The sequence below is a fragment of the Zosterops lateralis genome, assembly GCF_965231275.1.
Source record: "Zosterops lateralis genome assembly, chromosome: 8".
NCBI classification, from domain to species: Eukaryota; Metazoa; Chordata; class Aves; order Passeriformes; family Zosteropidae; genus Zosterops; species Zosterops lateralis.
The window spans coordinates 31,236,929-31,264,921 of NC_139768.1; the positions used below are offsets into that span (position 1 = coordinate 31,236,929).

Below are 27,993 nucleotides of genomic sequence, written 5' to 3' on the forward strand. Positions count from 1 at the left end.
GCTGTTCAGGTGCCTTCACCTCGCTGGTGAGAGACACTCGGGGTTGGAAGGCCCAAAGAGGAAAAGGAGCCAGGAACAAACTGAGAAACAGAAGCATTTGTGTTTCCTTGACAGGTGCTGGAATCTGTGCCTGAGGGCCTGAGGGATATTTGGAGGCAGAAAACCTCTTGGCAGGTTTTAGTATTGAAGGATTTAATGGAATTTAAATAAGGTTGGAAACTGAAGCTCCAATGGAATAATCTGATTTAATGTTTCACTAAACCCCAAACAGCCCATTCTGTGCTGGCCCTGCTGAGGGACCTCCAGGGCTGTGTCCAGTTCTCATGGCCAGAGAGCCCTGGAGGGGCTGGAGCCTGTCCAGGGAAGGGAAGGGAGCTGGGGAAGGGGCTGGAGCCCCAGGAGAGGCTGAGGGAGCTGGGAAAGGGGCTCAGCCTGGAGAAAAGGAGGCTCAGGGGGGACCTTGTGGCTCTGCACAAGTCCCTGACAGGAGGGGACAGCCAGGGGGGGTCGGGCTCTGCTGCCAGGGAACAGGGACAGGACAAGGGGAAAGGGCCTCAAGCTGTGCCAGGGGAGGCTCAGCTTGGACAGCAGCAGGAATTTGCCCATGGGAAGGGTGCTGAGGCCTTGGCAGGGGCTGCCCAGGGAGGTTTGGAGTGCCCATGGCTGGAGGTGTCCAAGGAAGGGCTGGAGGTGGCACTCAGTGCTCTGGGCTGGGGACAAGGTGGGCATTGGGCACAGCTGGGACTCCGTGGGCTGGGAGGGATTTTCTAGCCCCAGTGATCCCACATTTTCTGAGAAATCCTTGATTGTTAAATCCCAGATATGCTTGGTTGTTAGTCCAGGACTGTATCTCTTGTGGGTCCGGTAGTCCTCAGCCTGAGATGTGGAAGATGGAGAGGGACTGGGGACAAGGGATGGAGGGACAGGACACAGGGAATGGCTTCCCAGTGCCAGAGGGCAGGGCTGGATGGGATATTGGGAAGGAATTGTTCCCTGGGAGGGTGGGCAGGCCCTGGCACAGGGTGCCCAGAGCAGCTGGGGCTGCCCCTGGATCCCTGGCAGTGTCCAAGGCCAGGCTGGACTTTGGGGCTTGGAGCAGCCTGGGATAGTGGAAAGTGTCCCTGCCCATGGCAAGGGTGGCACTGGATGGGATTTGAGGATTCCTCCCAACCCAAATTCCAAGTCCAGCTCCCTCATCCTGAATTAAAACTTCCATCTGTATTGAAGGACTTCTCCTGTGTGCCGCATATTTCTGTTTTCATGTTCCTTCTGTATAAAATCCATCAGGACAGTTTAAACATTTATAAACTGAGTATTTAAGCTTCTGAAATCCTGTGCTGCCTTTTCCAGACAACAGAAAGTTCCCAGTGAGGCACCTTGGTTTGGGTTTTGTGGGGTTCTAGTAGTGCCTTAAGGCATTGCCTGTGTTCCATCAATGATACGGAATATCACCAGGCCTCAAATATTGAGCAAGTGTTTTCCTGTGTAAATTTTCACACTGGTGTTTCTTTTCCTAAATCTTATCAATCCAACCAGTGTTTGGGCTGGTGCAGATTGAGAAACCATGTCCTCTCTCTTAGTAATAATTTGGTAGTTCTGCATACAGCAGGAGGGTTACACAATCCTGGAGAGAGCCAGCAAAACTTTTCAAGTATTTCCCAATTATCTAATCTGAAGACCTGCAAAACATTAGGGTCAGTAACAATGCAAATGTAGCTGCTTTTAATTTGCCCATTAGACTTTGGAAAAATAAAATTGACTTTTTACTTGTCCATTAAAATTTCTTATGCTGATGATGGAGGCCTTTATTTCTTTCTTATCCCCTTATTTATTTTCTAACCCACCTGCTTGGTCTTGACTGGTGTTTTAATTAACAACATTTGAGATTATTGCAATATTAAATGATCTCCACTGCATTAATTTGTAAATAAACCTCAGAGTTTATTGCATGCCTGGGAGGCATTTATGGCTTCATGTTCTGTGAGCCATTATTAATTAAAATATGCAAATGCTGTCCTTTTTCTGGGAGCCTCCAGAACAAATAGGGCCGTTAACAGGGTCCAGTTATGTTCTGAACAAGGAGCTAACATGGAATTATGTGTACAATTTATGGAATCACTCTGTGCCATTGATCTGGAAAAAGTCAGGAATAGGTTGCTCTTCTCCTTTGCCTTCGGTGATTTTCTTCTGTACATAAGAACTTCATGTTTTTTGCTTTTAAAGAAATCAGTTTTTAAAAGCAATTATTAACTTTTCCCCTTTTTATTTTTTTTAAGCATGTTGACTGAAGGTGGTTTTTCTGTGGGCATAAGGAGAAAATGAAATCAATGACAGCCAGTCTTTGATTTTCTGGCTTTCTGAGAGCCCCCGACTTGTTATGAGAGAATGCAGACTATAATCATACCCCTGAGACAACTTAATGTGAAGGGAGGGCAGGATGCCCTGCAAGGAGGGTAAAAGGGGGACAAAGGGCTAAAGACACGAGCAGCCATGGGATTTTGGTGATTTAGGATCAAGGACAGCCCTCAGAGATGCCAGCTCCTCATGTTGTCTGCCTCCAGTGTTTGTAGCATTTTGTGCTCTTGGCTCAGATCCTGACTGTTCATATCCTCAGGCCAAGGGGATCCAAATTCCACCCACACCTCCCGTCACTCAGTGCCACCCATGGAATTCATAAACAATTTTCCCAACTTTCCCAGTCCGTCATTGATGTTATGGATGGGAATGTTGATCAATGCTGGGAGAGCTGTGCACACCTGTGCAGAACTGAGTCAGTGTTAACACTACCCACTACTGCCTGGCCTTCATTTTGATGAAGGGTTTAATTCTTGCCTAATCCCACCCTCCATTTGGGGACTGTGTTGTTGGATCTCCTTTGGGAAAGGAGTTTCCCATCAAGCAGTGGGAAAAGCCTTCACCATGGCTCAGCTGCTTTATTGATCCACAGTTTCTGCCCTGTTCAGGAGACTTGTCCTGTTGGAAAATCAGATTAAATTGCTTCAGCATCCTTTTGTTCTGGAGAAATTTAGGTCTGTGTTATCCATCTGCATATTGGCATTGCTAGGAACTTACAAATAATTTGGATATTTGTGGGTTTCTGGGAACTGCACTCCACCTGCCTGGTGAATGATTTCCTGGCTCATCCTTCCATGAAGGATAGACCTTGGGTTTGCCCTCCAGCATTTTTGTTCTCTGGGAGTGCTCAAAATAAAATCTCTGATGGCTTTGAGATTGCTCCAGCCCTTCTATACACCAGGATGGACTTCACCAGGCTTGAATTCCAGCAGCTGATTCAAAGATGCTGTTTATGAACATCTTCTCTGCCTGACTCTTGCCCAGCTCTCAGCTGAGGTTTTTCCCCAGTTCATTTAGTTTGGAGCTGGAAAAGTCTTATCTCTTTGACCTTCTCAACATCATCCCTTCTGCTTTTCAAACCACTCCTCAGGCTCCTTCTGTAACAAACATTCCTTTGTTATCCTTTGCATTCTCTCCTGTTTCTATTCCAGTTTTTCCTTGACTTTTTGCAACTGTCCCCATCCAGTTTTTTCTTGCTCTTTCTTTGTGCTGATCCCTTCCATCTGACTTAGCCTCTGTGTTTTATTAGGCTAAACGAAGTTGTTTTCTTACTACATTCCCTGCTCTGCCTGCACATTTAAATGGCTTGTGCTTCTGCTCTTGATTTTGGGGGGTGTTCGAGTTGTGGGTTTTGTTATTTTTGTTGGGTTTTTATCTCAAAAAACTGCTTTTTAGGTGGTCATCTCAAAGCTACACAGCCCCTGATTGTGGTCCACAGCAACAACTTGACAGGAGCAAGGTGGAGGTTGGCCTTTTCTCTTCTGGAAAAAGAGAAATGGCCTCAGGTGGCACCAGGAGAGACATCAAAAATAGTTTATTCAACTTCTTAAAGTTTTTTTTCACCTAATAGGTGGAATATCCTCATTTTGGTGCTGTTAATGTCTGTTCTTAAAGGTATTAACCTGCTCTTCATGCATCCCCCACCCTTCAAAAAACAAATTATTGTGGAGGGTGAGTGCTGCAGTTGGAACTCATTAGAGCATCAGCTAAAGATTTGGATTCTAATAAAATAACAGAAAGGGGGATCTTGATAAGAAGTGGAAGTGAAGAATGGGAAGAAAGGAAACTGAAAGTTCAGTCTAATCAGTGTGGAGCCACAGAAAGATAGAAGTAAGTTGTTAAAGCCTGAAGTTCATACTCATGCTGCTGGGTGTAGCTGTAATTTGATAATTAGATAATTACTAATAATTAATAGTAATTATTATCCTGCATTCAGGATATTGTCATTTCTGTGCAGCATAGGAGTTCTGATGTGCTCCAGCTTTATCTTGAGTAGCCCATCAATAACCAGAGTTGCCTTAGAAACAGGGATTGGTGTCATGCCTGTGGAAACTTTCCTAAAAGTTAATTCCCCAGTTTCTACATGGAAGAGAAGAGAAGAAACCTTTGCCACTGACTGAATTTTATCCTCTTTTTTCCTTCCCCAAAGGCTTTTGATAGAGAGGGCGACCCCATCAAATACCTCATTCAGAATGGAGATCCTCAACAAGTTTTTAATCTCTCTCAAAGGTAAGTGGGAAACCCTTGGAAAACAGGCTTGGAACTTGTCAGTGCAGGGAATGGAGGAGCTGAAAGGAAAGGCTTGTGCTCAGATCCCTTCAGCTGCTCCTTGGAGGGGCTGTCAGCCATTAATGAGAGCTCTGTGAGCCAAATTCCACTCTGGGGTTTGTCACTGGCCACTGTTTATTTATTTTAAACACTTTAGGTAAGGGAAACTCGCTGAGGTGGAAAGATTCCATTTAAAAGAGTGGCCAGGGATTAATTAAAACCCTTTTACCTGTCAGCTCCTGACTAATGACAGGGACAATTTTTGCTTTAATTTCCTGACTTGTTGTAGGTTAGCCTGTAGTGAAAAGCCTTTTGAGCATTGTTTAAGAACTGTATTTCCCTTAAATTGAATTACAGCTTTAACAGAGTGAAAAAGAGAGAGTTTGTTATGAAATACAAGCACCAGATTGGTCTATGCCTGGCCCACCACCCTTTATTTCATCTATTATTAGCTTAATTTACCTGTTATTAATTGTTTTTTGCAATCCAAAGTATCCTTTTCCTTGCAGGAGGAAGGGAGGGTGGTGAGCTGACTTCCCACAATAAATGGTGGGACAGAAGTAACCTGGGGCTTATTAATTCCTGGTGCAAAATAATTCTAATTGGGTGTGAGTGAAAGACTGGGAACCTAAATACCCAAATGTCCTGAGACAGGTTTGTATGTTCTGAGTGAGCTGTGGATGATAAATCTCCATTCATGGAGAATCAAATCCTTCAGGAAACAGTGGGAATAAAAGCCTGGAAGATGCCAGGAGGTGCTGGTGCTGTCATCCACTGGGATTGATAAAGGCTTGGCAGGTGAGGGAAGGGACACCTTGGAGACTTTCCTTCACTGCAGTGGCCAGAGCAGGGATTGATGCTGGTGTTATCCATGGTTTGGGATTGGAGTTTTGTAGGGATTCTCCTACCCAAGTCATGCAAGCAACCCTTTCCTTAACACGAATATTTTCTGTTTCAATAAAACCTCTGCACAAATCATTGTTCGTGCTCTGGGTCCTGGACATCAAATGTGGGTACAGCAAATAAAATTTAGAGAAGTGCCTGACCACTACTAGAGTATGATCTATCCACTGACCATGGAATAGCATATAGGAAATCACAGGACCTCCAGATCCCAGCTGGTGGGGAGTTTGGGCTGTAAAAACTTGTGGTGTTACATCTTTCTTAAGGTATTTGGTCGCATTCCATGGGAGAAGCTGCCTGGGATTGCTGTCACTCTGGATCCATGTTTAATACCCTGTGGAGAGGGTATTTAGGAGAGGCATTGTCACTTTGTCACAACCTTGCCCAGGCTCCAGCAGGCATCAAAATCCTGGAAATGAAATGTGGAGCTTTGGGGCAGCTCAGGGCTCTGGTGCCAGCTCAGTTAAGGAGTATTGAGCTTCCTTAGGCAGGATTGTCCACACTGTGCCTTCCTAATCCTTCCTAACATAAAAGTAATGAGTCTGTAGTGGGGTCTCCTCCCTCTGGGTGGCTTCCAGACATCTGCAGGAGGGAATTAGATTGGAGGGAAAATCCAAATTATTTCATTTGTCAGCAGTTACGGGGATTTGCAATGCTTTCAAACATTGTTTTATGTAGCTTCCAATTAACCCTTCTTTTCCTGTCCTTTTAAAATGGGCTTCAGTAATCACAAGATCCCAATTCCCTGGAAGTGTCCAAGGCCAGGCTGGATGGGGCTTAGAGCAGCCTGGGATAGTGGAAGGTGTCCCTGCCCACGGCAGGGGAGGGCACTGGATGAGCCTTAAGGTCCCTCCCGACCCAGAGCGCTCTGGGATTTGTTTTCCACCACCCTTGTGCCTGCAGCAATATTTATTTATTTGGGGATACTTGCAGGCCTTACTCTGAAGTTACACAATATGTAACTTTCCCCAGTAGCCTCTCCTTGAGGAGACTCACCCTGAAGTCTGTATGTATTGTATTCTTAGAATTTGCTGCTCTGTCCTGCTGGGTATCAGTGATTTATTCCCTGCTTGTCCTTCTCTCTCCTCATCTATTGCAGCATTAATAGTAAAAAATAATAAATAAATATGTTTTGATAATTAAATACATAGCTAAAGTGCAGCAGGAACAAATCAGGGTGCTGTGTTCAGTGGAGCTCTAGCTTTTTTATCTTACTAGGCTGATGTTTTAATCCAGGGTTACTCCTGTATCCAAGTGGAGAGTGTTAGGATTTGGCTCGTGGTTTTTCTTGGCCTTCACCCACAGAAAGCCTAAAAGCTCCTACAAAGAGGGGCTCAGCAGGGTGCTGGAGCTCACATGCTCATAGATCTCTCCCAGGTGCCCTGTTAACATTGTCCTGTTTTGTTTCCTGTCCAGCTCTGGCCTGTTGGCCTTGGGAAAGCCCTTGGACAGAGAGAGCACCGACCGCTACATCCTCATCGTCACGGCCTCGGACGGCAGACCCGACGGGGTGAGTGTCCTGGGGGGCTGGGGACAGCACTGCCCACCTCCACATGGTCTCACTGTGTGCTTTGGCATGGAGCTTCCCCAAACCTGTCGTGTCTCTGCCTTTGATGGTGGACAAGGGGATTTTGCTGCTGCTTTGTGTTGTTTTTTAACAGCCAAGGGTTTGTGCATCCACGGATGTTCATCTATTTCTTCTCTGTGCTATTCTGCTCCTCTTCTTCCCTTCTCCCAGATGTGGAAGCTGCCAAATTAGTGGTTTATACTTTATCCAGCCCTTTTCAACAGCTGACTGTCTAGCTCTCTGGAAAAAATCCCACTTCTCTTTCAAAAATAACAATGTTTTATCAGGAGTTGTCTCCAAGTCTTCCATGTTTGTACTGATCTGTGACTCCATAACCAACCCGACCTCACACCTGTGTTTAATATAACAAAATGGTGATTTTTTTCAATTTACATATATTATAAAATGGTGGAGTATTTAAGGAGATGTGCTTATTGATCAAGCAGAGGCAATGGAATTATTTTTCCTAAAAGTTGGCAGCTGGATTGTGCAAGGTACCTGGGAATGCAGCAACTCTGCCATGGAATGATGGCACAGTTGGGGAAAAAAATCTCTGAACATCTGACCTTGTGTATAAGGGCAGATCTAAAATAATATCTCTAATAATTAACAAATAACAAGAATGCATTATCTGAGCTATTCTAGAAGGATTTGAGATTGAAACAGAGATATCTCTGACACATTGCCATATAGTGATCATGAAAATTCTGGGATTTGACCCGTGTTCATTGTGGCAGAAGAAAATCTCATTGATTTTTTTTTAATCTCCTGCTCTTTTTAGCTTCTCCACCTTACTAGCTTTGCCTTCCTGCTCAAGATTTACTCAGAATTTCCACACACAGCCAAAAATATCAAGGGAGGTTTTATAAAATTTAATGGCAACATGGAGTAATTATAGCAGTCTTCACCTTTTCCATGAAAAATCTGGTTACAGTTTTTGTGCTAATTCATCCTAAAACTTGTGGGTTTGTTCTTCGTGAACTGTTCTCACAGCTGTGAGTTCAGTGGTTTTGATCTCAAATTTCCAGAGGAATCTGAAGACATAAACTAAACACCTGCAAGTTGGTTCAGGCTGTGTTGTGCTCCTGAAATACTGTCTGGGTGTGAATAAAAGGGGACTGAAAAGCTCCTTCCTCTTCCTTTCATCTAGAGAAAGATTCATTCGCTCTGCCCAGGGATTAAGTGGCCAGCAGATTAATTCTAACATTCTGAACCTGATAGTTGGGGTTTTGAAAGAAAATCCTGTTAATCATAGCACAGTGCTTAGCAGAAAACAGTTGTATGTGAGTTGGGATATGGTGTTTGAAGCTCTGGAAAGCCCACCCAAAATAGACCATGGAGGGCTCCTTTAGAGCTGTCCCTGGACTGTGCTGTTGGACAGCTCTTGAGGTTCTTGTTACTTGCTGTAACAACAAAATCCACTTTAAGAAATCCACTCCTTGCTATCTCATCTCATCCCTCAATCCCATTGGCAGGGAGATTTGGAGTCTCCATCCCTGGAGGTGTCCAAGGAAGGCCTGGACAGGGCACTCAGTGCTCTGGCATGAGGATCAGTCACAGATGAGATCTGATAATCCTGGAGATCTCTTCCAGCCTTGTTGATTCAATGACTCTGTGTGATTTCATACCAGATTATTTTCCCCTGGAATTTTGCAGCTGTAGGTGTGTGTGTGTGTGCACTGTTCTCAGGGTGAAACATGGGCACACTCTGTGGCTTGAGCATGTTCCCTCTGCCTGGTTTGGGGTTTTGTCACTGTCCCTTCCCTGCCTGGAGCTGCTTTCTGCAGTTCTTATTTTCTGTCAGTGGTGGGGCACATTTCTTCTCAAGATTATTCAGCAATAGGACTCAGTTGACCAAAGCTTCTGGTGCCAGCAGCTGGAAAGGGTTAAGAGTTGGGCTTGCCAGGACTACAAAAAAGGCTGGATAAGCTTTCATTTACAAACAAATGGATGAAACAAGGCAGCTCAACCAAGCCATTAAATCTTCAGGCTTTTTCTGTGCCAGGAAACAGTGGGTGTGACTGATTTGCCAGGCTTCCATGTGTCTTTGCATGATTCCCTTGATTTGCAGCTCTTCTGGATGTGCTCCCTGCTGTCTGACAGGCTCCTGCTGGAGGAGGGCCAGGACTCACCCAAAGTTCCTGGCTGGGACCGTGCCAAACCCTTCTCAGGGCATGGGTCCTTGGTCCAAGCAGTCAGTGCCGTTTCATAGAGGAATTTTGCTTTTTAACTAGTTTTTATCAGGAAGCAACAGTGAACTTCTGGGGGGGTGGGGGGGAAAGTTTTCTACAATTACAAAACCACTGCTCCCCAGGCTCATTCACCTGCTGCTTGTCATCCAGCTCTGCTTTTTGTGAACAGTTCCCTTAGTGCCTACAGAAAACTGGTGATGTCACCAGATGCCTTGTTGCAGTTTGCCTAAAATCCCCAAATTAATTCCCCCAGCAGGTACAATGCCATTTAAATCCTATTAACATATTTTTAGCTGGTAACATATCCAACCTGATCCCTTTCCATCCAACGTGAAACCAGCTATTAGAGTCAAACCTACTTAGAGTCAGCTTTTGAGTTTTATTTCCGGTATTTGCTTGTTTGGTTGGGTTTTTTAAATGTGAAAGGCATGCAGAGGAAAAAGACTTTACTGGTATGGGGGGGTCTTGTTGTTATTGTTGTGGGGGTTTTTTTTGGTGAGATGTGGTGGCTTGAGCCTGCTCTATCCCCACCCTCCTCAGCTGGACAGGGAAGAAAAATATAAGGAAAAACTCAGGAGTTGAGATAAGGAGAGATCCCTCACCAAATATTGTCATGGGAAAACAACTTAATGAAATCCATTGAGTTTATTACCCACAAAATCAGAACAGGGTAATGGGAAGTAAAACAAATCTTAAGAACATCTTCCCAGCACCCCTTCCTCCTTCCTGGGCTCTCACTCCTCCCCTCCAGTGGCACAGGGAGACAGGAATGGGGGTTTGTGTTGCTTGTGCTGCTGCTTCTTCCTCAGGGAGAGGAGTGGGAGGCCTTCCCCTGCTCCAGCACGGGATCCATCCCACAGGAGGCAGTTCTCCATGAGCTGCTCCAGTGTGAGTGCATTCCATGGGCTGCAGCTCTTCATGGACCTCTCTCAGATGGATCCACGTCTGTGAGCTCAGTCCTTCAGGAAAAGGCTGCTCCAGTGTCCCAAGAGGTCCCAAGTGCTATCAGCAAACCTGCTCCAGCATGGGCTTCTCTCTCCATGGATCCAGAAGTCCCTGTTCCAGCATGGGCTTCTCACCTCTCTCAGCATCCCCCTGCTCTGGTGTGGGCTCCTGCAGGAGCTGCAGATGAATCTCTGCTGCCTCCATGGGCTGCAGGTGGATCTCTGCCTCCCCATGGGCTTCCCCACGGGATCTCAGTTCTGGCACCTGGAGCAGCTCCTGCCCCTCTTCCTGCCCTGCCCTGGGTGTCAGCAGAGCTGCTTCTCTGCCCTGGTCTCACTCCACTCTTCTCTGGCCACAATTACAACTGCACAATAACAATTTTCCTTCTCAGATCAGTTATCCCAGAGGCATCACCACCATCTCTTCCTTGGTCAGTAGTAGGTTCATCCTGGATCCCCCAGAGCTGGCACCATTGGAGCTTCCAGCAGCTCCTCAGAGAATCCACCCCTGTAACCCCTCACTACCACAACCTTGCCACACAAACCCAGTCCAGGAGAACTTTCCTCCTCAGTTACTACATGGATAATTGGCATTTGTACATTTTTGTGGCTTGGTTTTGTGAACAACACTCACAGGATCCCCAGATAAAATCCAGTTGCACGGGATCTCAGGAGCTGATGTTCCTCAGCCACTGACAGTTTAAATGTGGTTATTTAATCCATTCCATTCAAGCATAAAGATGCCCAAAAAGCCCTCACAGAGTGGAAAAAAGGGGAATGTTTGTATTGTTCTTTCATACTCACCTGAGTAAATTAAGTGTTTGTAACTTGGTTCAGAAATTGGGGCCAGCACTCCAGAGTTTCAATATCCACAATATTTCCCAGCCAAACTCTGTATGAACAAAGATTTTTAGCTGCTATGACATGAAAGCAAAGGGGTGAAACTTCTGCTCATGAATTTTTAAATAAGAGTGCATAAAATCCTGGGATACCTCAGCTGGGAAAGGTTGCTGTGCCTGAAAATTGTTGATGCTTTCAGGAAGAAATTTATCTCAGACTGCTTTGAAAGCTTTCTGTGTCAGTATGATGACTCTCTTGTTCTCATAAAACCAGGGATGTTTTTCTTCATGGAGCTAAGCAAGGTTCAGGCATCTACAGCCCTGACAGGATCTTATGGCCCAGGGAGACACATTAAGACAGATTTTTCTTCCCATTCTGGTATCTCCAGGAGTTTGAAGGACAGCTGGACACCTCCCACATGAGCTTGGGGTCCAGCAGCCCCAGGCTCACACATTTGGGGAGCAGTGTTTCCTCAGGATGCCTTTCCCATAGTTATGAATGTCACAGAACCCCTAAAGTTGGCAAAGACCTCTGAAATCATCAAATCCAACCATCAACCAGCTCCATGTCCCCAGCTGCCACATCCACACATGTCCTGAACACTTCCAAGGATGAGGACTCCACCCCTTCCTGAGAAGCTGGTCCAGTATTTCACAATGCTTTTGGTGAAGAAATTTTCATTAATATCCAAGCTAAACATCCCCTGGCACAACTCGAGGTTATTTCCTCTCATACTGAAGAAGACATCTTGCTGTTTCCTTTCCAAACCCACCGGTTCCTGGATTCTTCCTCTTGGACCTCATTCTTCCACAGCTGCCACCAGGGCAGGCCAGTGCTCTGTGCCTGCCCTAAAATCCATTGGAGAAGTACAAGGATACAATGTGGTATTGGCTCTCCTTTTGATCCCTGATATTCTTTAGAGAAACCTCTATCCAATCCCCATCATCATCATCATCAGTGAAGTCTGTTGAGCTCATTTTTGCATTTGGAGAGTCCGTGGTCCCACACACCTGAATTTTTGTGGAGGTTTTAGAGTTTTTAGACTTTTTTTCTTGCTCTTTTTTGTGTCATTCCCAAAAGCCCTAAGAGAGGTTTGGCAAGACTGCTGTGGCATGGAGTAATTGAGGTTTCTCTTTTCTAAGCCCCAAGGCTGATTTAGCTGGTTCATGTGGTGTGCTGACAGTCATGGTGACACCATTTGACTTTGGGGGACTGCTAATTCCATCAAAATTAATCCTGAGCCACTTATGACCTCACCCAGCTCCATAGCTTTCTGTGGAGTGGGGTGGCCTGGCTGCCACCTTCTCATTACTCTTCCTTGGAATGCTCCTGATTGTTTAAAATGCTCAGCTGTGCTTCCCAAATTATTGTTGTTCTGAGTTATGACCTGGAGCATTAACAGGCTTGGGGGTTTTCCCGGAAAAACACAACCTGTCACCGTTGACAGTCCAACATAACAAACAATTAAGGATGCATTAATTTAGCAGGCAGGAAAATGTTGTTGGGTTGTTTTTTTTTTTTCCCCTAAGTAATGAGCTTTTGGCTGTCGATGGGTAAAGTGGCATGTGAAGGAAAAAACACGTTCCAAGCTCAAGTTGTGTTCACAAGCTGGAGTGTGTTTGGATGCAATTCCAAGGCAAGAATTCCTCTCTTCACCTTTCAGAGTGAGAAGTTTGAAATAAATAAATACACGTGGCTTTTGTCAGAAGAAAGTCTTCTGTGCTCTTGATTTTTGGCTTGTGTGTGTCAGTTGATTTAGAGAGATGAAACAGCAGCTCCGTTGTGTTGTCTTAGCGTGTCTTGTGTGAAATAAGGGGAATTCCAAACTCTGAATACTAATGCCTCATCCTGAAAATATTCATCCAGCACTGCAGAAATGGGATTTTCTGCCTGGCAAAGCAGAGAAGCTCAGTGCCTAGTTTATAAATCCGTTCGGGAATTAGGATTTAAGTGTTCTTAAAAGTTATCACTCATCCGGGGAATGTTCCCAACCTCCAGCTCCAGCCTCCTTTTTTAACATGTCTGAAGTGTGTGTTGTGGTCATGGTCACCTTGTGGTACTCAGAAATTACTGGCAGGGTTCAGGGGGTTTTTTGGTCTTAGAAGACTCAACCATCAGGCAACCAAACTCCAGTGGAAGTCCAGGAGAAGCTGTCATCCCTCCAGCTGTTCAGGGTATATCCCAGGGTTTACCAGAGAGGGAAGATCAGAGGTGACCTGGCTCTGGGAGGGTTTCCCTGAAAGCCATGAATCCAAGATCTATCCTTTTAATCTGACTGTGCCCATTTCTTCTGCAATGAACGCTTCAGGGAAAAAAAAAAAAAAAAAAGAGAGAGAGAGAGAGAAAAGAACAGGGATCATTTAAGCCCAGGCCTGGTTTAGGGCTACATTTCCTGAAGAGACAGAGGCACCATCACCCTTGGAAAGGCATCTGAGAGTGAACCCAGTGATCTGGGCATTGAAAGCAGGGATCAGAGCAGAGCTCTGCTGTTCCTTGAAGGCAATGGGTAGAAGCAACAGTTGAAAAGTAGTGAGAACCACAGGGAACTAAGGGAATCTGAAGAAGCCTCATCTCCTTCTCTGGGGAGGGTGGGCAGGCCCTGGCACAGGGTGCCCAGAGCAGCTGTGGCTGCCCCTGGATCCCTGGCAGTGTCCAAGGCCATGTTGGACACTGGGGCTTGGAGCAGCCTGGGACAGTGGAAGGTGTCCCTGTCCATGGCATTAGGTGGGTTTTAAGGTCCCTTCCAACCGAAACCATTCCATGATCCTGTGATTTCAGTGCTTTGTGTTTAACCCTGGAAGTCTCACTTGGGGATTTTGGCCATCTTAGAAGACCATTCATAAATCAGAGCCTCTGTCTCCCACAGCACTTGAATTAATTCCCTTCCTTAGAGCAAACAGGTAGCCCTAAATCCAGGTAATTTAAACAAAGATTTACTTCTTGAGAAGCACTTAGAGAACTCATTAATTGCTGTAAATTTTCTGATACTCCTTGGAACTGTAACTGCTTCTGTTACTCCTGTCTCTAGTCCACATGAGTACCATTATCCACAAGAAGGGAGCTAGAGGGAATAGTCCAAATTACATGAAAGGGAACAATATACATAGATCCATAATTTGATCTTTCTTCTTGAAAGAACGTCTCCTCAAATTATTTTCTTTCCAAGTTGTAGTTAGAGACGCTGCCTATTGTTATTTTCCTGACAAGTTCTGTATTTTGTGTAAGAAATCCTTACAAATTCCAGCTGATCTCTGAATTCCAGTTTGCATGAGAGGAGTTTTTCCAGACGGATTTCCTCCTCTTAGAGAGAAAGGCTTTTCTTCCTGCAGCAGCTCTTTTATCATGGCAAGTTTTAGGAGCCTCCCAAACTTTCAGTGCTTGTATGCCTCAGCATGGATAATATTCCCTATAAAGGCTTTTATTTCATGTGCTAAAAGGGAAGCAGTGAATTAAGGAATCCTAATAAAGCAATAGATTGATCCCAGTTTTCAATCCAAGATTTTGAGCAGATTGTAATTCCTAAATAAGAGATACCAATAAAGAAGTTCCCATTAAGAGGAAGTTGAGGGGGGACCTTGTGGCTCTGCACAAGTCCCTGACAGGAGGGGACAGCCAGGGGGGTCGGGCTCTGCTGCCAGGGAACAGGGACAGGACAAGGGGAAAGGGCCTCAAGCTGTGCCAGGGGAGGCTCAGCTTGGACAGCAGCAGGAATTTGCCCATGGAAAGGGTGCTGAGGCCTTGGCAGGGGCTGCCCAGGGAGGTTTGGAGTGCCCATGGCTGGAGGTGTTCAAAGCCATATGAATGTTGCACTTGGTGACATTGGTCAGGGTGGGCTTGACAGCGCTGAGGAAAAGTTGGACTTTCTGGTCTTAGAGGGCTTTTCCAACCTAAATAATTGTCTGTTTGTCAAGGATATTCCTTCTATGTCCATGATTTTCTCTTCCTTTCCCCACAAAGTACTCATATTTTCTGTTTTGTTTTGCAGTGTATGAGGTTTTCCTTTTGGGAGCTTTCCCTTTGGGCTTTGGTGTTTTGACAGCTTTTCTCTTTTTCTCATCTCCAGGCTTATTGAGATTTTTTTCTCATTAGTGTAATTATTGACCATCTCCAGAATTGCCATTCCCTTCATCTCAGGGCCTTCTCTCCAAAATTTCTTTGCAGTCCAGCTGGCAATGTTATCTTTATAGCCTGGAGATGTGGAGAGGGTTGGGAGACACTTCTTTTAAACTTCCCATGGAAGGAAACAAGGTCTGAAAATAGAATCATAGAATTGTTAATTTTATCACCACTCGAATATACTTTTCTTGAGAGGAATATCAATAAATCCTGATGTAGAGATCAGCAGCATTACTTACCATTTCCTTTTTGATCAAATAAAGGCTCTGCCTCCAATTGTATTATTTGCAAACTAATTATCTCTCAACATGACAGGTTTGTCTTAGAGTTTGTCCAAATTAATAAACTTGCTCGACATCAGAGCCAAGAACATTTCCTCTCCAAGGCATAGAATGCTCTCATCAATTCCCAACTTCAATTTAAATGACATGGTACAAATAAAATAAGAATAAAGGGGAATTTCCTTCAGATTTATCATCCATAACATTTATCAGGACCTGGCATCCTTAGGATTTGTGCAGGCTATGTAAATTTTATAGTTATTGCTTAGGGAAGAATTATCTATGTAAGAACTATTTGAGGGTCCCTAAGAAAGACATAAATTGCTGCTGTGGATCTTTTATTTATGTTCATTATAAAAGAGACGAAAGGAGGGTTTCTCCAGTAATGAATAGGAAATGCCTGATATGAGGCTGAGATGGTTTTTTCCCTGGTTGAATTTCCAGGAATAGCTTTAGGATTCCTTTCCAAACGCTGCTTGATAATTCTGTTGTAGAAAAGCCTCATTTTTAACCAGACAAAGAAGTTTTCAAACCTTCCTGTGTTGGATTTGCAGGAGGAATATCCCTGGAAAACCAGTTGTGAATCAGGTGTCTGTCATTATTTTAAGGAAGCACTTCTTTAAAGTATTTTAGTGGTATTTAAGTATTTGTGAAGACTTCTTTTTGTTGTTTCTGTGGCTCTTTTAGCATCCTCTAGAAACCCCAGCAACATTTCATAATTCTTTAAGAAATCTGTGAATTCACTTTCCAGGAAAGATGGAGACACTCTTTCCAAGGGCCTGGACACAGGGAATGGCATCTCACTGCCAGAGGGCAGGGTTAGACAGGATATTGGGAAGGAATTGTTCCCTGGGAGGTCACATAAAAACCATGGAATCACAGTCTGTGTTGGAAAGGACCAACCAGTTCCACCTTCCACCAGGCTGCTCCAAGCCCCAATGTCCAACCTGGCCTTGGACACTGCCAGGGATCCAGGGGCAGCCACAGCTGCTCTGGGCACCCTGTGCTTCACCATCCTCCCATATTTTCTGATCCAGTGTCAGGCTGAAAAGAGGTTCTGGTTTATCCCTGGACATGGGCAATGATTATTTAGTCAGTGGGATTTTAGTGTGTGGTGACTTTTTCATGATTCCCAGCAGGGATGATGATGTTGTTACCAATCCTGCTCCATGCTGCTGTTCTGGAGAGGCCTTTCTAATTCATTCTGGTTGTCAGATGAACGCTTTTTTAGAACAGCACATCAATCTGAGGCTGGGGCTTCAACAAATCTTTGGAGCCATCTAATGGGGATCTAGAAACTTTGGTTTTGGTTAATAATCTTTGATCATGGCACTTTCTGATGTTAATGAGAGAAGTGCTGCTCTCAAAGACACACAGGTGAGTCCCACTTCGTGGTGAGGGTGGGCATTCCTGAGAAAACAATGAGATAACAAATGTTTCCTGTATTCATGTGAAATTGGGAGATTTTGAAGTATTCCCGTTTCCTTTCTCAGTTCTGGACCCTGTTACAGACTTTAAGGAAGAGAACCCAGGGAGCTGCTGCTAATGCAGTGTCTGCTTTAGATGCTGCTTGTGATTTCACCCACTTTTGGTCATTTCCTAAATTGTGATTAATAAAAAAGGAAGATTATTTGAAGTATTGGTCTTATTACAGTGAGTTCTGAATTCAGTCACTTCTGATAATTTTCTGAACTGTGACTCATATGAAAACAGGGATTACTTGAAATGTTGGTCTTCTTACAGAATCTTATTTTAACATGCTTGCAAGTTTAGGGAGAGGAGCATTTGATAAAATTTTCCAAACTAGTTCTACTATTTGGCATCTCAATAATGTGGTTTTTTTCCCCTTGCAAAATATTATTTCTTTGCAAAAATCTTGGCTTTTAAATTCAAAAGTGAAAATTTAAATATGGCAAGTGGAGCACTGGCCTGGGTGTGTTGGCTGACAGGGAGGGTGCTTAAGATGAGTAAAGAATGGCCAAGAATGTGAAAAATACTGAAAACCCTTAGGGAAGAGTTGGGAAAAAGTTCCAAATGTTTATTTTTCTTCCTCCTTGTCTTTCTCCTTATAAAATCCTCTCAAAGAGAAGAAATGCTGCAGATGATCAACCACAGCCCGTGAAAATTATCCGGAATGAAAAGAAATCTTTTCCAAATGGGAATTCCTGCCTTAAGCCACTGTTATTTAACACCATGTTGCCTCAGTTTATTAAATGTGAGGGTGCTTATTTCCCTGAATTTCATGGAGCTGAGTTACCTTTGGAAAAGGTGATTTACATTCATTGTGCATCACAGCAGAGCAAACGCTCTTGAGTGGCTTTGGCGTGGACAAGAAGGCAGAAAGTGCATTTTCATTTAGAAATGGAATGTGGGAATGGCAGGTTCAGGAACAATTAGCAAATAACTAAGGCTCAGTAAACAGAAGCTGCTGGCCTGGGAGCACCTTGTGCTGGTCTGGTTCAAAATCCTCTGGATTTTTCGATTTTTTTGAGTAGTAGTGAGTTATTTTTATGCAGATGTTGGGAGCTCTTGTGACACTGAAACCACAGCAGCTGGATCTGGAGCTGGGAAGAACCTGATTCCAACACCAGTAGAGCACCAGAAGGTGTAGGTCTCCATTCAGACTTTTTGGTTGGGGTTTCTTTTTGTTCATTTTTTTTTTCTTTGTTTCTTTATTTTGTGTTTTTTGTTCAGGGAACATGGTTGCAGGTTTCTCTATGAAACCTGTGAGATGCCACTTTCAAATAGGTTTGTTCTTCCTAAAGCAAGGGATTTCTTCTGGGGTCACATCTCCGTGGTCTAATTGCTATGCCTGTCTTGTCATAAACATTTCATGGAATCACAGAATTTTTATGGTTTGAAATGACCACCAAGGTCATCAAGTCCAACCTGTGACCAGGCACCACCTTGTAACTAAACCACAACTGCAAAGTGCAACATCCTCTCACTTTTTAGGACTTCCAGGAGTGGGCACTCCAAACCTCCCTGGGCAGCCCCTGCCAAGGCCTCAGCACCCTTTCCATGGGCAAATTCCTGCTGCTGTCCAAGCTGAGCCTCTCCTGGCACAGCTTGAGGCCCTTTCCCCTTGTCCTGTCCCTGTTCCCTGGCAGCAGAGCCCGACCCCCCCTGGCTGTCCCCTCCTGTCAGGGACTTGTGCAGAGCCACAAGGTCCCCCCTGAGCCTCCTTTTCTCCAGGCTCAGCCCCTTTCCCAGCTCCCTCAGCCTCTCCTGGGGCTCCAGCCCCTTCCCCAGCTCCCTTCCCTTCCCTGGACACGCTCCAGCGCCTCCAAATTTCCCAAACTGCCCTCAGAGGAGTTTGATGCAAAGTGTCAGAAGGCATAAGACAGATCTAAGATACTGAGTTGGATGAATATATTTAAACTTCTGTATGTTCAACACGATAACTTATCAAATAAAACAGTGGGGTTTTGGTCTGGAGCTCTCAGATGCAGAGAAAAGGGATGTGACTCAAGCCAAAACCTCTCCACCGTTTTGACTGGGAGAGAAAATTTCCATAGGTAGCACAGATACATTTTGTTGACATTTTATATTAAATATAGTTAATCCTGCTGTTCCCACCTCCTGGGATGTTAAAATTGGGTTGTAAAATAGAACATCAGGGTGGGGTGGGGGAAGGATGACACAGGAGGATGATACAGGATGATTGTGCCACTTCATCAGCTTCATTAATCATCACTGTGGCATATTTTGATTGATAAATCACTAATTTCCTTTTCACATTCTGGCAAATTTTGATATTTCCAGATTTTTCCCCCTACTCACAACAAAAACTCCTTAAATCCTTAAAATACTCTATAAAAAAGAGAAGATATCTGATATGTATCATGCATCTCTAATATATGAGTCAGTTTTGAGCTTGCTTTGTCTTCTAAAAATTCAAAATAAACTCTAGAAATGCTTCCCTTTTCACAAAAAAACCTGTTTAAAACACAGATAATCTGCTTACCTGTGATTCTGTCTAGTAAGTAACAGCAGCGTTGTCACCTGGGAAGCTGTGAAATAAAGAGAATTTCTTCAAAATGTTCTTTTTCTGCCTAGACTTCTACTGCTACTGTCAACATAGTGGTGACAGATGTCAATGACAACGGACCAGTTTTTGACATGTTTCTCCCCAAAAACCTCTCTGTGCAGGAAGAGGAAGCCAATGCTTTTGTTGGTCAAGTAAGGGTAAGTCATTAAAATTGTTTATTTTATTATCCAAGCTGTCCAGACAATGAGGAAAGAGCACAAAACAATTTTACCTTAGACAAAAACCCATCTAAATATCCTCAGTTGAAATGCAAACGCTCCATTTGTAGCTACAAAGTCACATTTTAGGACTTTGAAACGTTGGATTTTTTTTTTTTTCTCTGTGCTAAATACTGAAAGCATTTTGTTACTTAAAAATAGCACCAAAAAAACCGCACTTGTTTTTAAGAAATTCCGCTGTAAAAACTCGCTGATAACAGATTTACAGGGTTAAAACAGTGTTGCCACATTTTGAAATGGTTTGTTTTGAGATGGAATTCAAACACGCTGAGCAAGTGACACCTGGGTGTAGGAAATTGTCACACCCAGAGAAAACTGTCAGGCCACTAAGGGGAAAAGCAGTTAAACCCTTGAGTGGAATAATTGCTGACCTGGCAAAAAATAGGGGATAGTGTTAATTTGAGGGTTTGAAGATGTAAATTTTTATGACATATGGGGGTCTTCTGGAGGAGGATTAGGTCTCTTGAAGAAAACATCACTTATTTTTTTGGTAATGTTTGTTTTTCCTGACTCAAGGGAAAGAAGAAAATATTAATTAAAGGGTTTTTTTCAATCCAGAAGTTGAATACAACGTCTCATGTCTGCTGCACTAAGGTTGGATCCAGCAGGTGCTGTAGGTAATAGAGGATTTGGGAAGCATTTTTCAGGAATTTAGGTGGAAAATATGCCATTTTTTTCCAGGTGCAACCATATCAAGAGAAAATGAGAGCTCCTTACGTAGAAGCTTCAGAAAACCAGGACATTTTGGGTACCGTGGGAACCCAAATACCCATAATAGTCATGTTCCTTCCCATCCTTATATTATTTCATAAGAAATCAGAGCTGGTCTTGGACAAAGTTAGAATCCCTCAGTGCAATTAAGTCACTTTTGACAAATTATTGAATTATTGCTCTGCTTTCTGTCATTGCCTTCCTGTGTGGTTGTTTTTCATTTTGCATCCTAAAAGGCACAGGTGGAACATTTCAATCAGTCCTAAATATCCTTCAAATCCATTTTGTGCTTTGCTGAGGGCCCTCAAGGCTCAATCATCTTCTCAAACACGAGCTTGCCTCTATTTTTAGCCTGACAGAACTGTAAAATGCAACAAGTTATTGCCACAAGAAGCTCTCTGGCTTCTAAATTAGGGCAATTTCTGAGTTGTGTGGAAATGAAAATATTTATTGAAGCCTTGGGATAGTTTATTCCTACTTGGAGTGACAGAAACTGCTTCTGTCATTTCCTGTCCCGTTTATCCCTGGATGGAGAAAGATTTTTCTTTATAGCCCAAATACTGGTGTATTTCTCCTGTCTCATGTTCACAACTGCAAATTGATGTAGGGATATCCATTGGAAATGCCATTCTGTAGTATAGAAAAGAGAAATTGGGGCATTTGGATTTTTTTCCTGCCTTCAGTGAGGTTCTTGAAATAATGGTGATGAGAGTTTGGGTGTAGCTGTGTTGTTTGGGGATTTTCCTTAAAAACTGCAATAGCTTTTGGTGTGTTGTGCTTCACTGTAAATAAAAACCACAGGGAGAGGTGTTAATGGGAATAAATTTTGTATGGAAGCTTTAATGTGGATAAAATGTACATAAAGGGCTATTTTAGGTGGGAATAGCCTGGTAAAAGAGGAAATCCTTATAGTGCTGTGTGGTTTCCCTACCAAGAATTAACCCACTGATTAACAAAGCTGCTTTTCAGGAAACTTTTTACTCATTTCAAACAGAAACTTGAAATCCACCAGAGCAAGTAGTCATACAGAAGATTTTAAATAAAAAGATTTTGTGGTGTCCCTTTCCTTTTTGAATGCCACCTTCCTGTTTTACCTGGGGGGAAAAAAAAATTAGCAAGAGATTTTTGCCTTAAAACCCAAGATCTGACCCTGATGCTCATAGGAGCAAAGAACCTGGTGAAGAAGGACATGGGAAAGGTGTTCAACCACTTTGATCCCTCAGGAATTTTGACTCAGGAGATTTGGTCTCAGGATTGGGTGCCTGGGCTCATTGTCAGAATTCTGGAGTGGTTTGGGTTGGGAGGGGTCTTAAATCTCACCCTATTCCAGCCCTACCATGGGCAGGGGTGCCTTCCGCCATCCCAGCTTGCTCCAAAGCCTGTCCAGCCTGGCTCTGGACACTTCCAGGGATAGGGATTCTAAGCAATTTGGGGTATAAATCAACCTAAACACTCCCAGGAATAACTCCTGCCACAGACAAGAGATTTCCATGCTCTGCTTTGTTTTCCGTGGGAAAGCTAGACTTTCAAATGGATTCCCATAAGAACTTTGATAATATTTGAGGGGTGGAGACGTAGCAGGAAGGCAGTGAGAGGTTTCCTGTGGGAGAGGGAGGGTTTGGAGCATTGATTCCAATGCAGGAAGGCAATATCCACTCTTGGAAGTGCTCTCCCTCCCTGGCAGCTCTGCTGCCAGCTGGAGCTGCTGGAGGCGCTGGCAGGGGAGCGCTGCCTGTGGGCATTCCAGGAGCCTCCTGAAGATTAAAGGAACAAAAGCCAGACAGGATAATGCTGCCAGCTGAGCGGATGTGTTTCCAATCCTTTTATTTCACACTGTGTTCTCTAAATTGGGGCATTCAGAGGTGGATTGGATTCCCTGCTGCTCCTTCCCCTCTGATCCTGGGGATCTCCCTGCAAAGCAGGATCACAATTGCTCTGTGGAGGTTTCCACAAAGAGCCCCCAGGAATCCAGAAGCTCCAACTGGGAACTTGACAGTGAAATTCAGACACTTTCTTGCAGTCTAGACCAGCTGGAGATAGGGCATCAGGGTGATCATCATTGTACACTGCACTTTAATCAATCCCGGGGCATGGGAGGTAAAAAGGATGGAATGACACTTAGGAGAGGGATCAATACATTGATCTGCAGGCATGTTCACACCTTTGGGCAGGGGAAGACAGTCCCCAGCAGTTTGTTACAAACTCTAAAAAAGCAGCCTGGGGTTAATTAGAAAGCTGTTGAGCTGACAGGGCCCTGGAGAGGAAAGACATCCCTTGACTGAAGTTTTTATTCGTGTGGGGTTTTATTTATATCCAGATTCTTTCACCCAACCCCATAATTCATTTATTGTTGGATATTTTGGTGTCATTGATCAGCACTGTTTGAAAACTCCAGCATGAACGTGTTACTGTCAAGGAGAGATAACGACAGAGAAGGAAATGACATGGAAAATGGGGATAAAGAATTATGTGCTCAAGTATCACTGGCCCTTGGATCTTCCCTAAACTGGAAACAGGATAAATCAATTCCAGTAACAAGAGCAGTTTGCAGGCTTTGTGATACCTCTGTCACCTGCTTGGTTTTAAGTTACAAAATAAATGCTTTAAGGAAGTTGTTTTTTAGGATGGACTTATCCTTCCTACTGGAAAACATAGGAAAGTTTGGAAGAATTATTTTGGTTGTACTGTACAAGCCCTCCTGAATGCTGATGAGATGTAATTATTTCCCAACAGAGCTTTCTGTCCGTGGGTATCAGTGAATTCTTACAGGCTCCTATTTTTATTTAATAAATTCATAAGGCGATAAACCCTGGATTTAAAGCCCGATTTAAATTTCACGGCTGTTGGGCAAAGCTTGTTGTGTTGGACTAAATGACCTCTGGAGATCTCCCACAAGCAGCTCATCCTGTGTTTCTACAAGCCGGAAAACTCCTTAAAATGCAAGTGAAGAATTATTGCCCACGAGCATGGAATGGCTGGGATGAGATGAGCTTTAAAGTCCTTTCCACCTTTCCATCCCAAATCATCTGTGATTCTATTGTTTTATTACGCTACAATGTCTTGTGGAAAAGTCTAGAAAGGAATCTGAGTTTTCCTAAATTCCCAATGCCTTGTTTTCCTTGTGAAGGGTGTGATTTCCCAAAACCTGCACTGCAGATTATGCCTTGTCTGTGTTGAAAATACAGGCTCCTGAAATCAAATCCCCAAATTTCCTGGACTTTCAGACAACTTGAGGGAAAATTAGAGGTGGAGGAAAAAGGAGAAGACCAGGAAAAAAGGGAGATTTATTGGCAGAGGAGGACAATCCAGCAGGGAAAGGAATTAAAATTAGAGGTGGAGGAGATAGGACAATACCAGGAAAATATGGATTGAATGGCAGGAGAGGACAATCCAGGGGGGAAAGGACTTAAGCCTTTGGGGAGGAGTAAAATCACAGACTCTGAAGTAAATCTCAAATACTCAGAGCGAGTCCAGGACTCTGGCATGACCCAGTGACTTACAGTGCAGTTCTCACAATTCACAATTCATCTCACAGATGTAAAACCAACAGGAGCAGCTGGGATTTGAGAGTCAGAATCCATTAAAAAAATATCTAATTACACCCCAAAATCAGAGAATCAGAATGTGGCAGTTGAACTCCAACCAGAGAAAGTTCAGACTTCTTTTCTTATAAGTGGTTGGATGATTGCAAGATCATTGGGAGAGAAGTTTGGTGGTATAATTTCCTTCAGGTTATTAAAGAATTTGCCCCCAGGAAGGGTAAAAAGATCTTTAATAAGGCTTTCAGCACTGTCTCTCTCAAGATCCTCAAGGAAATGCTGGTCACAGAAAGGATTTCATGTGCTTCTAGTTGGATTTTCATGTTTGTTAACAGGCAAATTCCTCTCACAGCAAGGCTGATGTCTCAAGTCCAAAGCTGTGGCATCAGGAGAAAGAGATGGGGTCATAGATTTGGGCTATTTATTTCCATTACAGACCATCAGTGCTAGACAGAATTGCCTCTTCCTGCTGGCACCAGGGAATTCCTGGGGGATATTTGGCAGCAGTGACTGCGACCACAGTTCCTCGTCTTTTTCCACTGTTCCTTGAACTTAGGTCAGCTTGGGCACAGATCAAAGAGATTAAAAAAGCTCCTTGACACCCATAACGTGGCCTCTTAAATGAAAGGGATTTCAAAAGCTGTGCTCCTGTCTTTCCTGTTCCCAAAATTTATTATATTTGTTCATTCATTTGCATCTTTGCCCTCCAGATAATATTTGTGCTTTACTGCAGTGGAAATACTGATATTTGTTACGAGCACATTCATGACAGTTGATTATTGAGAGTCCAAGGATTTTCCATGAAAGGAATTTTTGGTTTTGTCCGCTGACACTTTACATTTTGGGATGTCTTTAAGCCCTATTATCTCTTTCAGCTTGATTCCAGACTAAATCTTCTGAATCTGTGATTTCATGTTTCTGATTCATGCCCTTTTAGGATTTTTAAGCCTGATTCCCATCCCTGGCAGTGTCCAAGGCCAGGTTGGACTTTGGGGCTTGGAGCAGCCTGGGACAGTGGAAGGTGTCCCTGCCCATGGAACTGGATGGGCTTTAAGGTCCCTTCCAACCCAGAGTCAAGAGAAATTCCAGAAATAACTTTAAATTGGATTGACATTAGAGAAATATTTGGGAGTCCAGCTAAATGTGGAGATTTTCAAAAGTATATTCCTTCCATCTGGGATTTAGAAAGTTTTTGTTTCAGGAGGGCTTTTTAGTGTTTTAGTTTTTTCTAGTGTGCAAATGCATTGGTTTAGTATCTTGATCATAACATTGCCAAGGAAACACACTCATCAAAACCCCAAATTTTTAATCATCCTTTCAGGACAACCAAGTCTCCAAGGTCAGGATTTCGTTGTGTGCCAGCCTGAAGAAAACTGGCCTGGTTGAGGCTATGAAGCATTAAAATGTGATTAACTCATGTAGGAGGTTCACCAGCCCATCCAGTGATGGGTTTGCAGCTATGAGCTTTTGGATTTTCATTTATTTTCATTTATATTTGCTCTTAGGGTTTACCTGCTCTTAATGAGCAGTTTTGTTTGGAATCACATTTAATTGGTTTTGGAATTAACCCTCCAGGTGCCCTAGAATTAGCAGAGACCATGGAAGTAATCATCCAGGATTCTTCTGGTCTACTGCCAAAAAATATGGCAGTATTTGAATATTATGTCAGTATTTGAAAATTTACAGGGTGTTTCCTTTCTCCTGCTCTGAATAGAGTAAAGGAATGAGCTGCAATGACCTGGGAATTCAGTAGGATGCTGAAGTTCCCGGAGGATATCCACAAAACCAGCAGGATTTTTCCAGAGGATGTGTGTGCACTTGTGTCTCAAAGAAGCAGAATTGCCTTGAAATTTCAAGACAGCCAAAATCAAAGTATCCTAAATGTATTGAGGTTGGAAGGACCTTAAAGCCCATCCAGTGCCAGCCTATGCCATGGGCAGGGACACCTTCCACTGCCCCAGGCTGCTCCAAGCCCCAAAGTCCAACCTGGCCTTGGACACTGCCAGGGATCCAGGGGCAGCCACAGCTGCTCTGGGCACCCTGTGCCAGGGCCTGCCCACCCTCCCAGGGAACAATTCCTTCCCAATATCCCATCCAGCCCTGCCCTCTGGCACTGGGAACCCATTCCCTGTGTCCTGGCACTCCATCCCTTGGAAAGAGTCTCTCTCCATCTTTCCTGTAGCTCCTTCAGGCACTGGAAGGTCAAAATGAGGTCACCCCAAAGCTTCTCCTCTCCAGGCTAAACAATCCCAATTCCCACATCTTTCCTCCCAGCAGAGCAGCTCCATCCCTCTAAAAAAATTTTAAAAGTGAAAGGCTGTGTAAAAGCCGGCAAGAAGCAACAAAGGAGAGGAAAAGCCTTTCTTTTAGGGGAGAAGAAAAGTCCAAGCTTTTATGGATGACTGATGTTCCCTCCTTAAAATGCTTACAAATATTTGGTTTATGACCAAGAGGTCAGGCACATTTCAGATATTTGTGGCCTCTGAATGCATCTGGGAGATGTTAATTTTGTCCTGTGGGCACAAACTGTAATCCCCCTGCAAAACAAGTACCAAATCCAATCTAACACTCCCACCCACGCTTGATTTGCTGTTTGACACAAATGAAAGGCTTGGGAATACTTCCAACCTAGAGTAATAAACCCATTAAACCCTCAGTAATAAACCTATTAAACCCCTAGTAATAAAAAAGTCATGTTATCTGCCATGAGAACAATAATCCTCACCAACGGCATCATTTGGATCCTCCAGCACAATTCCTGGCTTGATCTGTTTGTTGGAATATTGGGGGAGTTGTCCAAAATCAGGAGTTTGGTTGGCTTGGGTAGGGATTGTGGGGAACTTTTTGCTCCTGAAGAAGGGAAATGTAAACTGAAGGAAGCTATTTTTGCGGCAGAGTGGTCCTTAAGAAATGTTTCAGCCTGCAGGAAAGGGGGATACCCACCATGCTTGTCTCTGATTTGGAGACAAGTAGGAATAATAACCTTGTTTTGCTGTTCTCCAGCTCCAACATTCCAGGCACAAATCCTCAATTAACCTGCCTAAATCTTGTCACCATCATGAGCAAGAGTTGAGGATATAATGGGAGGGTTTTTTTGCAAAGGATGATAATGATATAATGAATATTGTTGACATTCAAGCCCTTGTCATTATATTTCAGAGTTAATGATGCTTCAGAGTTGTCTTAGTCTTCCCTATCTCCCAGGACTGTTTTCCTGCTGTTTGAGATGGAGAGAGATAATTTGTTAGTCTGGAACACTGTTGCTTTATATTCCTGAGCATTTCCTGGTAACGTGGGAGCAGAGCTGGTAACACAAATCTGAATTTACCTCATCAGGTGAAGGCTGTCATCTGTAGATGACGGCATCTCTAATAAACGTGGGATGTATTTTCTGGGAAATAAAGCAGTGAGTAATTTCTATTCCCAGGTTTCCAGGTTTGTTGTATCATGAATTAGAGATGGAAATAAGAGCCATCCTGGACATATGAAGAGTCACCAGAATCACAGCAGTACTTGCTCTGTCTCTTTGGATGGACACATTTTTCCTGATACTGGATAAGCACGAGGAGATGTATCCTGGGCTCATCCCACACTGTGGAGGGAGGGGATGCTCCCTCTCTATTCTACTCAGCTGAGAGCCCACTTGGAATTCTGTGCACAGTTCTGGTGCCTCCAACAAAAGGAGGGCATGGAGCTGTTGGAGCAGGTCCAGAGGAGGCCATGAAGTTGCTGAGGGAACTGGAGCACTTCCTCTGTGGAGCCAGGCTGGGAGAGCTGGGGCTGCTCAGCCTGGAGAGGAGAAGGTTGTGTGGAGACCTCACAGCTCCTTCCAGGGTCTGAAGGGATACAGGGAACTGGAGAGGGACCCTGCATCAATAACTGGAGTGACAGGACACAGGGAATGGGTTCCCAGTGCCAGAGGGCAGGGCTGGATGGGAGATTGGGAAGGAATTGTTCCCTGGGAGGGTGGGCAGGCCCTGGCACAGGGTGCCCAGAGCAGCTGTGGCT

General features: G+C 44.0%; 1 protein-coding gene across 4 annotated transcripts in view; it reads left to right on the plus strand.

Annotated features, from left to right (window-relative positions):
- Positions 1-27,993, plus strand: part of PCDH15 (protocadherin related 15) — a gene marked incomplete at both ends in the record, with an annotated part of 270,634 nt that overhangs the window by 143,912 nt on the left and 98,729 nt on the right. For all 4 annotated transcript variants that reach the window (XM_083865850.1, XM_083865852.1, XM_083865853.1 and 1 more), the window contains 3 exons: positions 4,505-4,584; positions 6,943-7,036; positions 19,526-19,654. In XM_083865850.1, the coding sequence (XP_083721976.1) occupies positions 4,505-4,584; positions 6,943-7,036; positions 19,526-19,654 (303 nt within the window). The remainder of the gene's footprint in view (positions 1-4,504; positions 4,585-6,942; positions 7,037-19,525; positions 19,655-27,993) is intronic.